This window comes from Gymnogyps californianus, chromosome 9 (genome assembly GCF_018139145.2).
Source record: "Gymnogyps californianus isolate 813 chromosome 9, ASM1813914v2, whole genome shotgun sequence".
Lineage (NCBI taxonomy): Eukaryota > Metazoa > Chordata > Aves > Accipitriformes > Cathartidae > Gymnogyps > Gymnogyps californianus.
In genome coordinates, this window is record NC_059479.1 from 659,914 (window position 1) to 673,744 (window position 13,831).

The 13,831-nt window shown below is 55.0% G+C and overlaps 1 protein-coding gene across 1 annotated transcript in view; it reads left to right on the forward strand.

Moving 5' to 3' along the window:
• The first annotated feature begins 523 nt into the window (after positions 1 to 523).
• AR (androgen receptor) overlaps positions 524 to 13,831 on the forward strand; it is a 57,791-nt gene continuing 44,483 nt past the window's right edge. Inside the window, exon 1 of the mRNA XM_050901898.1 lies at positions 524 to 1,530. Coding sequence (XP_050757855.1) covers positions 524 to 1,530 — 1,007 coding nt within the window. The remainder of the gene's footprint in view (positions 1,531 to 13,831) is intronic.

Sequence of the window (13,831 nt, forward strand, 5' to 3'; positions counted from 1 at the left end):
CCGGCGGCGGCGCTGCGGCTCCGCGGGCCGCGCTGCTCCGGGGCCGCCCCGCGGGGCTCCGCTCGCCGCCCCCGCCGCCCGGCCCGGCCACCGCCGCCGGAGGGGGAGCGGAGCCGAGCCGAGGGCAGGGCGGGCGCCGCTTCTCCTCCCCGGCGGGTTACCGGATTAATCATTGCAGAGCCCCTGGACCGCGCCGGCGGCGCGGGGCGGTCTCCCCCGCCGCACCTCCTTCCCCCGCTGCCTGCCTCCCGCTCGCCCCGCCGCTCACACGGACCGCAGGCAGCTGCCCGCGGCAGCCGCGCCTGCCCTCTCCCCCGGCTCCAACTTTTCCTGCCTGTTGCTCGCCCCGAGCATCCCGCCCGCCGCTGCCCGCCCCGCGCCGCCGCTCCGGCGGGGATGGGCGCCGCGGGGCAGCGCGGCCGCTAGCCGGCCCGGCGGGCGGGCGGGCGGGGGGCGCCTGCCGGGGCTCTCCGCCCCCGCCGCGCCTGCCGTTGCCGCTTTGGCTGCCCCGCGCTCGGCGGGCATGGAGGTGCAGCTGGGGGTCGGCCGCGTCTACCCGCGGGCGGGGGGCCGGACCTTCCGCGGGGCTTTTCAGACCTTCTTCCAGAGCGTCTGCGAGGCTTTCCAGGCGCCGCGGGAGGAGCCGGGCACCAGCCAGCAGCCGCCGGCGTGCGCGCCCTGCCCGCCGAGCCCCCGGCCGCCGGCGGGCTCGCCCGCCTGCCTGCCGCCCCCGGAGCCCCGCGGCGCCGGGAAGGCGCTGCCGGCGGGCGGCCCGGCCATGGGCTCGCCCTTCCCCTGCGCCGGCGAGCTGAGGGAGCTGCTGTGCGAGGCGGGCGCGCTGCCGCTGCTGCCGCCGCCGCCCGCGGCCGAGCCGGCGCCCGAGGAGGACCCGCTGGGCGACAGCGCCAAGCAGCTCTGCAGGGCCGTGTCCGCCTCCATGGGCCTGGCCCTGGAGGCGCCGGAGGCGCCGGGCGAGCCGCTGCCCCGCGAGGACTGCATGTTCGCGCTGCCCGCCGGGCCGCCCCGCGCCCCGCGCCCGCCCGCCGGGGCCCCGCCGGGGCCGCCGCCCGCCCCGCCCGCCTTCGCGGGCGCCGAGGCCGCCCTGGCCGTCGACGCGCCCGCCGGGCCGGGGCTCTACCGCGGCTCGCCGGGGCCCGCGGCGCGGCCGCCCCCCGGCTTCAGCCTGGCGGCGCCGCCGCCCGCCCGCATCAAGCTGGAGAGCCCGCCGGGGCCGGCGGCGGGCGGCGGCTGGGGAGCGCCGTGCCGCTACGGCGCCGAGATGGCCCCGCCGGGCCCCGCGCCCCCCTGGCCCGCCTTCTTCGCCGAGGAGGGGCAGCTCTACGGGCCCTGCGCCGAGCCGCCCGCCGGGCCCTTCGGCTGCGGGCGCGGGCCGGCTGCCGAGACCGCCGACTTCCCCGCCGACGGCTGGTACCCGGCGGGCCGGCCGCCCTTCGCCGCCCCCGCCGCCTGCATCAAGAGCGAGTTGGGGCCCTGGGCCGAGGGCTACGCCGGCGCCTACGGCGACGTCCGGTGAGTACCCGCGTCCCGCCGGCACCCGCACCCCGCTACTCCGCACCCCGCACCCCGCCGGCACCCGCACCCCGCACCCCGCCGGCACCCGCACCCCGCTACTCCGCACCCCGCCGGCACCCGCACCCCGCGCCGCCCCCCCCAGCCGCCCCGGCGAACGCCGCGGGTCCAGCCCGCCTCTGTCCTGGCTGCCCCCGGCTTGATTCACCTCTCCGCTGTCGGAGCCTTCCCTTTTACCGAAATGCTGCCACTCGTGACTTATCGGGCAAGATTCTGCCAGAAACACTGCGCTAAACTCCCGGTGTTCTCCACCGTCCCCTTCGGGTTGACTGCATTTATCTCGTTTCGTTACGCGTCTGTTATCCTCCTTCTCTCGGCCGCTGCAAGCGTGCGGGGATCGGGACGCTGCGCTTGAGGCACGGACCGATCGTGAGATGGAGTTCAGATTCTCCCTGTGCCCTGCTCCGCCGTGAGCTAGACACATGGGGAATGAGTTGTGCAGAACAAGGTGAAACTGCTGAATGTATAGGCAGAGAAATACTGCCTGTGGTTTGAAGTTCTGTTTTAAGTACAGATAGAAAATGTGTTTTAAAGTAGAGATAGAAGAGTATTGAGGAGTAGAGTGGAGGAGGAAAGGTTTGTTTGAGAAGAAGGATTCGATCAAAAGTAGTTTTTCCTGGTGGATTAACCTCAAAAAAGGAGATTGTCTCTGTAAAATAGGTACACACCATCTAAACCAGCGGGCATACTGCATCAGCACCTTTCAGCATGGCAAAACGCATTACTGCGTGAGAGAATCGCTGCAGCCGATAGAAACGGGAGCGAGAACGTGACTGCAGAAGGATTTTTCTGCTGGCTGGGAGGTAGCCCCAGCCACAAGTGGTTGGTATGGCCTCAGCTTGGGTTTGCATCGCTGGAGTTTCACATCCACGTGCTCACCGTGTGGTACTCTGTCTGGTGGGAGCAAAGATTAAAACGAACAATTAGATTTTCCCTTTAAGTTAGCACGGGGCAACTGCTCGTGCTTCTGTGCTTGTTTTGTTGCCTTACAATGCTCACAGCTTTATCGGGCAGTGTAGTGATTGTCATCCACACAATAATTTACTTCAGGATTTTAGGAAGAAATTGAGGGCTTGGCAAAAAACAAGGGATAAAAGTAAGGACGGGTCAAAATGAGTCCAGCTCTGAGCGTCGTACCGGCGGCAGGAGTTGTGCATACCCTGCGTGTCTTCCTCTGGAGTCGGGATAAATGTCTGCTGAAATCAGTGCAGAGTGAGCAGGGGTGAATAAAGTTGGAAAAGTTCTACTGTCCAAATGCTGTCAATGGACGATGCAGGGTTTTGGTAGCGGAAGGCTCAGCCTTGCGATGGTTTGTTTGCCTGCGAAGCCTGTGCAATAGAACTGCACACAGATAGGGAACGTTGCGTTAAGGAAAACAGGTTTGGGCTTACGTGGTGTTCAGCAGGCAGTCGTGTGGGCTGGAACTGGGCAGCAGGTAAATTTTGCTCGAGTCTTGCCTTAAAGATAAATGACATCTCCCTTACTCCTGTGGGAAGTGCTGTATCCTCCTCTTCCTTGCAGCTCCGTTCAGCGTGCTGTGTCCGTGTCTCCGCTTCCCCTGGCACAGCGGCTCCGAGGGGGCCTGGGCTCCCGCTGGCAGACTTCTGCAGGGATCAGTGGAGTCGGAGCTAGCACAGAGGGCTTTTAAAATGCCCTTATCTTGTCCTTTGAACTCCGTTCTCGTACAGCATTACACGGCTGCTGCAAGGGTGTGACGGACTGACAGTATTTATACACCTCTCTGTGTTCGGATGCAATTTTAAAATGCTGTAAGGAAAGCGGAACGCTCCTTTGTGGTCTCGCTAAAGCCGTACCTGTTAATCGCTGCCAGGCTTATTTTTCATCCTCGCAGTGTCTCCATTAACTTTACAGTGTGCTGCCTATCGATTGCCGTGGCTTTTTATTTTCTCCTGGATATGCAATAGTGCCAGTGCGATGAGCAGCCTCTGCTGCAGCTGGAGCTGGTGGCAGCGGATCGCGTACCAGCTTCCCAGGCAGCAGCGTCTGTGAAGAAAGAGGGGCATGGGAGCTCAAACGCTTTATAGTAAAGTTCCCTCACTGAAGGATGGTCTGCTTTGGACCTGTACTCCCCTGCTAGCTTCCAGTGCTAGGTTTAAGTTCCTGCCCTACGTGGCATTGCACAGAAAGCTTTACCCTCTTAGCCTTGGACAATGTAGTCTCAGCATTTTCTTTGAGAGCGGTGGAAGGCACTTCTGTGGGCTCACTGCAGCTTTGCCAGCCTAAGGAGATCCGCGCTTCAGATCCCCGTGCCGTTGCAGTGTTGGCAGTGGCAGCTCCAGACGCAGCCCAGTCTTCTTTGAAGAATAAGGAGCGTTTTAAGGTGTGTTGCTCCTAGTTCTTTCCCTTTTTGAACGGTCCCGCTTTGTGCTAGCGGGATCGCAGCTCTTCCCTCCAAGGTGAACCTCTCTTCAAAACTCCAGCTCTGGCCTGGTGCAGTCTGGGTCAGGTATAGGTAGGCATTTTTTAAGTTAGAGACGACCCCCCCCCCATATGTGACACTAAGGCATGAACAGTTTCTTAATATTTGGGGGGAATTGTTTACATTTTCCCTTTACATAAACTACTATCAATTTGGGGTTTGGGGTTCTGAGTAGAAGAGTTTACTTCTGAAGCCTTGAGAGAGGGGGGCTGGACTGCTTGAGGGACCATTAATGAAAAATCAGGTGCTGGCTTCCACCTTGCTCTGGGATGCAGCTTGCACAGCTCGTAAAACAAGTGCTGCCAGCTGCCGGGGCTTGCCTCGGAAGCCAACGGATCCGCCGGGACCGAATTACGGTGCCGCCTCGGCAGGAGCCCTCCTCGCCGTTCTGCGGCGTGGTCGGTGGTCTCAGGGTGCGGGCTGGGACGGCTGCTGGGAGCGGTGCAGGTCCGTGACTGCTGCCTGCCCCTTTGCTTATGCGGAGGGGGGGATTTGCCTGGGTTTAGAGGCACCGAAACGTTACGCAGGAAACAAAGTAGGCATTGACACAATTTGATTTAATTTAAAGCTTTTGATATGGCGTACCTGATTGTGCCAGTAATTAGCAGTATAATTACCAAATTAATACAAGCTTTTGTTACACTGTGGACTCGTAGCTGTTTATCTTTGTGCTCTGGTTATTGCATAGTTATTACCAGCAGTCTTTGAGGTGACTAAGTAACCTGTTTTAAGAGTGAGATGCAGCATTGATAGAATAAGTCCAAGGTTACGGCATCAAAATGATTTGTAAGACCAAAACACAGCACCGAGTGAGTGGTGTAGGCCTGTTTGGTTTAAGCTAAAATGGAATCAAAGAAGGAGCTATTACTGAAGCAACGGAAACAAAGGGGATAAAAGAATTTAGGGGGTAATTGGCTCAGAAAAATCTAGCTGTCCGTGTAGTTTCAGACGTTTTTTAAGTGGCATTTGCTATTACTACTGTTAGCTGTTTGGTATCCCTGCGTTCGCTGGTCGCACCTACCTGCAGATTCCTTTCTTCGGTTCGGTTGTAATCAGCTTGGGAGAGTGCCATGTGTTTATGTATCACCTGGCATGATGGCTATATAATCTTTTTGTGGCCAGCTATGTAATTGTGATACCGCCTACAGATAATACCTGTAATAATTTCTACCTACTGAAGGAGGAGATAAGATTCTGATAAAAAGATCAAGGGCGGATTATTACACTAACAGATGAGGCAAGGCAGGAGGCCGTTCTCTGGGCTGCCCTTGCTCCCAGCCCGTACCCAGCCGCCGTCCGCCCTGCGCCCGCCCGGCCGCTGCTCTGGCATCCCCTTCCCCAGGAGAGGTCTGGGGGACCCTCAGCTCTTCACTGGTGGGGCTCAAAAGCCCTTGAGAAGGGGATGACCCTCCCGTCTGCTGCAGTCAGTATGACCTTTCTGCTCAGGCCAATGGAGATGTTATGTAAATATTTCTTTTGAAGACAAGCCGTGCGTGGAAGAATGCTGTTTCTGAAGCCTGTCCCTCTGGCCAGCTTCGTAATACGTACTCATGGTCCGTAGCTGCTGGTACGGATCCATGGATGGCGAACCTCGGCTGGCTGGGAAAGTGGTTGACATGCTAAAGCTTTTTGATGGTTCCTGATAAAAGGAGAAGAGAAAGCATAACAAAAAAATTCTTCCTCATCACCTTTCAATTCTTGTCCCTACTGACAGGCACAAGAAGGCTGTTTTAAACAAGAATAGAACGCCAGTCCTGCACCAGTGCTGTGTCTGGTTTAGAGAACTCAGGACTCCTTTAAATGTGAGTTGGCGCGCTACCAGGCTGTGACGAGATGCTCATCTGTCACGGCTTGAGTTAAGGTTGTGAAACAAGTGATGCGCTGAGGCTGGATGACTGGAGTAGCCGGGATGTTCAAGTTCTGCTCGAGCCTTATTCTTGCAGAATAGCAGTGGGTGCAGCGAACCCCTCGGGACCAGGGAGAGCGGCAGAGATGGGCACTGCCGGCTTCCCCGCGGCTGTGCTGGGAGCACAGAAGTTGCGGCTCCTTTTTCTCGCTCCTGAGAGCTGCTATCTGAAGAACTGTGACGTGCAAGCCAAAGCTCATTTATTTTCTTCAATGCTTAGCTAGTTGACTTGTTTTCATTTCCTTTTGAGGGTGCTGATTTGTATAGTCTTTCCCATGAGTTAGTTTTCATTTAAATTAATAAGTGAGATTATCCTTTTACACGGCTAGTTAGCTCGACTCAGCCCGCGGTGGTGTGAGAGCAGCAAGTGGCCCTTTCTAACGATGGGCTGTTTGACTTGATGCCGGGTGCACACTGAAATCCGCATCCGGAGCCTGGGTCCTGGTGGCATGACACACCGAGAGTCTGGCTGTTTTCTTTTGAAGATGCCCAGAACCGCCCAGAAAACCCTCCAGGCTGGAAGGATCATGGTCCTTGTGTGAACACGCTGCCTGAGCCCATGGGCGTTAAAAAAGTGTTGGGACTCTCCATGCTGACCTAGGTTTGTGCTTGCCGGCGCAGCGGCCCGAGTGCAGTGCTGGAGGTGGTGAAAGCTCTGTCCGAGCGGCTGGCACAGCCCTTGCCTTTGCCATTATATTGGGATTTGTGTCTGTGGCAATGAGTGAAGGAAAAATAACCATTTCCCGTGTTCTTTATTTGCCAGCTTGCTCCTTCCACTCAATTGATTTTGGTTCTGGGGTTTCTTAGTATTTCCATAGCATATACCAAGTATCATAAAATGCTCTCCTCCTTTTCCCCTCCCTTTCTTCCCTCCCGTGCTGGCTCTCCCACTCTCCAGCTCTCCCTTTACCATTGGGAAGGGGAGATGCATCACCTTGTTAAGGGACGGGCTATGGAGGGCATACACGCGCGGTGTGTTTGTGTGGGACCTGCCCGTCCGCTCTTACAACACAAAATGTCTCTTTGCCTTTTCACCCATTCATTATAAAACTGTTCAAGGGCAGACTTTGCCCCGTCCTCTTCTGTGCTTTCCCATCCTCTTCTCCCCACGTCTTGAATTTCTGAGCTCTTACACCCTCTGGAAACTGGTTCCAAAGTCTCATGCTTGATATCAAAAGTGATTACTTTTTTCCCCCCGGTTTCTCTTAAGTGCTGGTTGCAATGACAGGATAAGCTCTACATGACACTTGGCGTGGAAAACAGTGGCTGAGAATTCAGAAAACTTCACCAAAGAAATAATGCATAAAAAGCTTTAAGAGTGTTGGTGGGTTTGAGTTATACAGGCATTTTGTGTACGCTGTCCTGTATTACTGAGGACTTCAGGGCAGGAAGCTGTGAAGGATTTGCCCACGACAGCTATTCTCCTACTTGTACAGCTTTTACACTTTTTCTGCTGTTTGCAGTATTCACTGGTATTTATTTGTTACGCAGATGATAGCTGTGCTTTACATTACTTCTTGCAGCCAGTCTATAGTATAACCCATTGGTTTTTGTGTTCTGAGAACTTCATTCCAGCCAAAGAGAGCTAGTTAAAAATCGGTAGCGATTTGGTGCTTTTTCTGAGGTCAAAAGGGCAATATATTTCAATATACTGATTGTGAAGGAGAGATAAAGCATGTTTTGTAGCCCGCGTAGGAACCTGTGGCTTTGCATATTGCCATATCTGAAAGAAAACCGCGCCGGTTGCATGGCTGCGCCTTTCCAGCCACGTTTCCTTCTCGGGAGGCCGCAGGGACGGGCGTCAGCCCCCGGTGCAGGATCACCGCCGCAGGGACGGGCATCAGCCCCCGGTGCAGGATCACCGCCGCAGGGACGGGCATCAGCCCCCGGTGCAGGATCACCCCCTCCCTCGGGACGTGTCTCCTCTGGGGCTGCCACCGCATGCCGAGCGGGAGGACGGTGCTGCTGCTGGCGCTCGGTGACGATCTATCCCCATGCTGCCGAAAGCACCTGCGGGCATCGTGGCGTAGAAGGTATCGGCACGGGGCAGGGGCTGTGCCATGCTGTGCCGTGCTGAGGAGCCCGGGAGCCTCCGGCGGGTTTGTGGGCGCTTGTGTCGGGAGCGTACCGCTGCTGCTGGCATGTCCCTGTGGCACGGAGCAGGCGATTCCTGGAAGTCTCTGTCTCCGGCCCCTCGCTTCAGGCCGAGGAAGGTGTGGGACAATCCCGGCAAGAATTAAAGCAGAAACACTGTAGCGAGGCAGTGAACGCTGAATGCCATCCGCCGCCCGGGCAGCCCCTCCGGAGGATGCGCAACTCCCCTCGCCTCCGCTCCGAGGACCCTCCAAGGCCACGCTTAGCTCCAGGCAGGAGACAACAGTTTGCTCTGTGTCCATGCCAGGGTGGCACCTTTGAATTGCATCTCTCAGGCAAATGAAAGATAAAGGCATGCAGGACTTCCAGAGCAAATTTCAGATGGGCAGTTCAAGGAAAAAGCACGGTGAAAACTGGAGCTGATCGGAAGTCAGAGTCTGTGCATGGTGGGGAGGGAAAAGCGTGCTCCTGAACTGGGAGAAAAGCTGGAAATGTTGCCATTTATTGCGGGAAGACATTCTAAGATTTCCTAAAATATTGGAAATTTTTTTAGTCATATGGGACCATTTTGTTCTGGTATGATGAAAGCAGTTTCATTTCACAAAGTTAAAAATAATTTGTAATACAAAGAACTGAACTACTGCTTTCTATTTTTCTGTCATTCATATTAATTACATTTTTGTCTTAGCACTGGGCTTCATTCATATTTTATAAATTGCTAATTTTAAAATGGCTGTCCTAATTTGCCATTTCTGTATTGGCAATTGTTATTCTAATTGGCTTTCAGTCTGTACTTGGCATGCTCACCAGTGGCTGTCCGCTGGGCTGCTTCAGTAGGCTGTTTAGTTTGAAATGGATACTTTCCGCTTGTGATTGTAGACTAAAATTACAAAGTTAAATATAAAAGGAAAAAATGGTATTATTTTATCATCCCGTGGAACATTTTAAATTTATCAAATGAGCGTTTACTGAAAGAAAACTATTCTGTGGGAAACTTCCTACTGCTTCTAGTAAAAACCATTTGTTTCTCTGAGCTGCTCTGGTAGATCCCAACGATCTGTGCAGCGGTTGTATGACTCTGACAGTTAAACACTGGAAACATATAGAAAAAACGAAGTTCCCCCTTGCACAGACGTTCAGCACGAGGCCCGGGAGCATCGTGCCCATGAGACCATTGCAGCCCCTGGGGCTGCGGCGTTGGCTGGGAGCGTGTCCCCGCTGCACGGTGCTCGGCCGGCCTGCCCGCAGCCCGGGGGGCTGCCAGCCGGCACCTTCCCCTGCGGCAGCCGGCGGGGAGCAGATGCTCCTCTGCAACCGCACCGGGCGAGCGTGATGCAGCTGAGCTGGTGCACGGTCACTTGTGAGCGTACCCTGTGAGCACGCTGCCTTGCAGCTCTTCATAGAGGTCCTGGGCAGCCTCTGCCCCTCGTCGTGCCGTTCCTCAAAACCCTCCTTTGCCGTTACAGCTCTCAGAAATCTTGACGTAATAGCCCGGTAAGCCTTACACCTCCGCATGCACCTGAGTTTTTACAGGAGGATTTCAGTGTTTGGTATATTGCAAGATGATCTGCGTGCCTTGAGAGGTATCAGCTCTGCCCGTTTTGCTCTATTCCCCCTGCGTTCCCCTGTACCACTTTCAGGGTGTTAGCAGTCTTGAACACATTTGCAGGTGGAAAAAAACCAGCACGGCACTATAAGCCAGAAGGCAACGCTAAGCAAGAAGCATCAGATGAACCTAGCTGCCTGAAGGGCTGAGACATGGTCTTTTCCTCCTCTTGTGCAGTTTATTTCAATTTTTTTTGCAATTTGAAGTGAATTTTCTTTTTTTGAAAATACTGCATAGGCAGCTGTAGAGTTCCAGGTCTCTGCCACAGCACACGTGTAGCAGATGCAGCATCTTCACCACTTCAATACCAGCACCATTTTGGGGGGCACCACCTCCCTGAGACAACGAGAGAGAGAGTGGGAACTTCAGGCAGCAGTGCCCATTTGCTCCTCAGCTTTTCTTAAGGTTTCCCAGAGCATTGCTGCTGGCTTGAAGAACGTTTTCTGCAAAAGGGACATCTGCACCAGAAACCGACACAAAGCAAACACCGCAAAGTCATCTCGGACAGACCAACTGACTTGTGTCAGCTTGGAAGAGGCTGCTCTTTGATGCCATGTCAAATTGGTGACATGGCGCAGAGGGCATGGGCACCTTCCTTTGTTGTTATCGTTAGGTAAGATGTGAGCATTTGCCAGAAGTGATCTCCTCTCACCTTGGATGAACCCATTTCTACACCATATTCATAGGAATGCAGCAACGGCAAAGTTTTCTCTGTGGGTACTGGATTCTTTCCAGCTCGCTCTTTTCCTCAAGACAGCCAGGAGACAGCGTGCACAAGAGACAGATGTCCTGTCTCCCATTTTAGTGGAGCATTTATGCCCAGTAAACAATTAAGAGGCAGATACAGGCATGTCACCTCTTAATACCTGGCCAGCACAGGCATGCCATCCTATCTCTGCCGACTGTCTTCCTCTTGTTTTCACAGTTGTTGGATTGCAAACCAAACTGCGGTATTGCAACTTCTTGTTGCTACCAGAGGTAGCTCCAGAGTGGACCTTGCTGGCGTCTGCGGGGCACAGCCACGGCGGTAGAAGACGGCCGGCAGTGTCCTTTGTGAGTCTCTGCTTCAGCTGGATCTTCTCCCACACAGGCTGGCACAGATACCAGCAGGGAATGCCTGGAAAATCCCCTCCGGCCACTACAAATTTTCTGCGTGGGAAACCTGCGGAGCAGCACGGACTTAAAGGGACCGATAACCTGCTCAGGGTCCTTCCCTATAGCCCAGGCTTCATGGTCCAGCAGGCGATGAGTGAGGGGAGGCCACAGGACCACTGTCTGGATCTCGTTAGTGTTCTTTGAAGAAGTCTTGAGGACAGCAGTGGATGCGTTACCTCCCAGTACACCGGTAGGATGCGGTAAGTGCCGAGTGGTCGTACTGCCGGGTGTTGAGGATGCTGCCACACCGACACTGAGATCCAGGATTCACCCGCGGGGCATCCCTGCCCTGCCCTGCTACAGCTCGCCTCAGGTGGGAGCACGACCAAATCCGGGTCCCGCTTCCTTTCCCTCTCATCCTTGGCTGCCGAGGGTGGACCAGCCAGCCCGAAGGGTTGGTCCCTCAGTCTGTACTGGGCCTGGCACGCTGCTCAGTGGGGTCTGGTTGTTGGATGACGGATGCTGTGCTTGTGCCGTACCGTACGGAGCACCGTGTTGCACGTGCGCGTACCATCACCGCTTCTCTTCTGCAGCCCCGGGGAGCCCTGATGGCTGCGGCGTTCTGCAGCACGCTCCCTGGGCGAGGGAGCCAGGCGCGGGCTCCTGGGGTGTAGGCAGTGCAGGAGGTACCCCCACGCATCAGGTATTGGCACACGTACGGGTCCTTGCAGAAGCTTGTTTTGCTTTGCGTAAGAGCTTTAAATTAATTAGTACAAAGTGTAACTTGGGATTTGACATTGAATACGAACACTAGGAGGATACAAAGAACTTTTACCTGATACACAAAAGCACATTCATTTTCTTGTAGGTCCCTTGTAATTCAGATCTTTTGCAGAGATGGGTCGTATGACAGAAAGCTGAATAAAAATGCTCATTTATTTTGGGGAGTGAGAAGCAAATCTTAAATTTTGTGTACGTCCTTAGGGGTGAGAACAATACACTTCCAGTGGCCCCATCACTCACAGTTTTGAGTTAGCACCTGAGTGAGCAGAGTGGCAGGAGCCTCAGCTTGGATGTCCAGAGGCCGCAGTTTCACAGGCTGCAGTTGCAGAGTGGCGAGCCTTCCTTTGGAAAGAGTTTTGGGATCCAGGGGTAGGAAATCAGGTCTGATTGTTAGCAGTGTTTGCTTGAAAAAGGTAAAGCCTATAAAAGAAGTTGTCTTGTGAACTTCAGATTTGTGCTATGCAGCAGAAAGCGTAAATTTTGCTTCGAGACAAAAGAGCCTGTGGAAGAAGTTGATGTGTCTCTGCATGGCTGACAGTGCTGCTGACAGCAGCGGCATCCTGCTGACTGAGGGCTTTGCTGGTGAGTGGGGCAGGGAGCCTCATCTATTACCGGGCTCGTGTGCCGATGGCAAAGGATCCCCGTGATTTCCTGCAGTCCCGGTGGAAATCCCAAGAGCCGAGGCTGAGGCTGTGGGAGGCATTCATCCTCTGCTTGCAGTTCATGCGGAGGGCATTAAATCTGGACCTTGAGGAAGCTGCCAGCCGGGCAAGCTGGAGTCTGCTTGGGCAGGTGAGCTGCGCTCTTGACCGGGTGAAAACATCTGTCTTTTGGGAGGGAGGTGTTTCAAGGCTTGGGATTTATGGAATACAGGGCAGTATTGATGCAGGGGAAGGGAAAAAAATGCAGAGATGATGGTCATTCAGTGATTCTCAGCATTTTGAGATGCTGGTTGTGACAACAGGGCCATGAGAAGTCAGCGCCGGCAGTTACGGTGGGAGAAGGAGGCGAGATAAGCCTCAGCTCAGCTGTGACGGGGGGCGGTGGGGCTGCTGGGCTGGGGGTGCCGTGCTCTGCCAGCCCCGGCTGCCTTGCTGCGCCGTGGCAAGCGTCGTGCTGAAGCTTTGGCACAGCAGCCTTCAGTCAGTCCACGGGTCCCTGGGGACCTCCGGACTGCTTTAGGGGTCTGTGGAGGGTGGTTGGCAACTATCTGTAGGTTTGGGTATGCTATACGGGGGGACCTGGCTGCATCTGCGTGGATGAGCATTCCTGGCTTTTGAGTTGGAGTGACCTCGTCCAGCCCTGACCTGGTGTTTGAGGCTGAATGCCGCGGAGAAGCCAGGCTCTGTTTGTTTTCCTGCGGTGGAAGAAAGCAGTTTGGTCCCTTTGGGATTTTAACTCGGAGGGGCTGGTGGCCCTGGTATCAATAGCCGCTGTACACTGTGTGGACCAGAACTGGCTTTATTTTTTAACAATAATAGTGGTACGAGTAAGCTCATTAAAATAAAAAGGAACTGACCCAGTTGTCATGGCAAAGACTTGTGACGGAGGTTCTTCATCCATATTCCCTTTCGCTGTACCCACTGCTGTCTGTCTTCTCCGCTGATCTGCCTGTGCTACTCATCCACGTCCAGCTACAGCTTAATCCTTCCACCAGCTCCAGATGTGGGGCAAAGCGAAGGAGGAGCTGCCCTGGGAGAGCCCCGTAGCCCTGTGTTGTTTGGGTGGTGAGACGCCTTACTCACCTGGGCGAGGTGCCTGCAACAGGCAGCGTTGGCAGTTGTTGCAACGTGTGTTTGTGTTTTATGCTGCTTTACAAATAATTATTACAACCCCGATTCTTCTCGTGAGTATTTTTAAGTGAAGTTCAATGTATCCTCTAACAGTAATAAAAATCCTGCCAGTAATAGTACTTTGTGCTTTTATGGCACTTTTCTTCTGAAGCACTTATGAGCAGCAATTCGTTTAGCCTCCAGGCAACCATGCAAAATAGGTATTATTCCTTTTCTGTAGATGGGGGGAGATGAGGTTTGTTGTGAGCCGGTGGCTTTGGCAGCAGTCCCTCAGGGCGTATGAACGGCCGTGGGCGCTGGCAGCCGTGGGAGCTGGGCTCCCGGGGGCCGGGTTGGATTTTGTACTCGGTTTTGGGAGAGAGTCCTGCAGGAGCGTACTTGTGCGCTGGACTTTACGCCCTGTCAGCAGTCCCATTTACTTTAGCAGACCCGAGTGCTGTCCTCGGCGACGTCTGACCCCGTCCAGCTCCCGGGCACTGGGACAGTATTTGCAGGAGAGGGGTTACGGGAGTGCAGCATCTCAC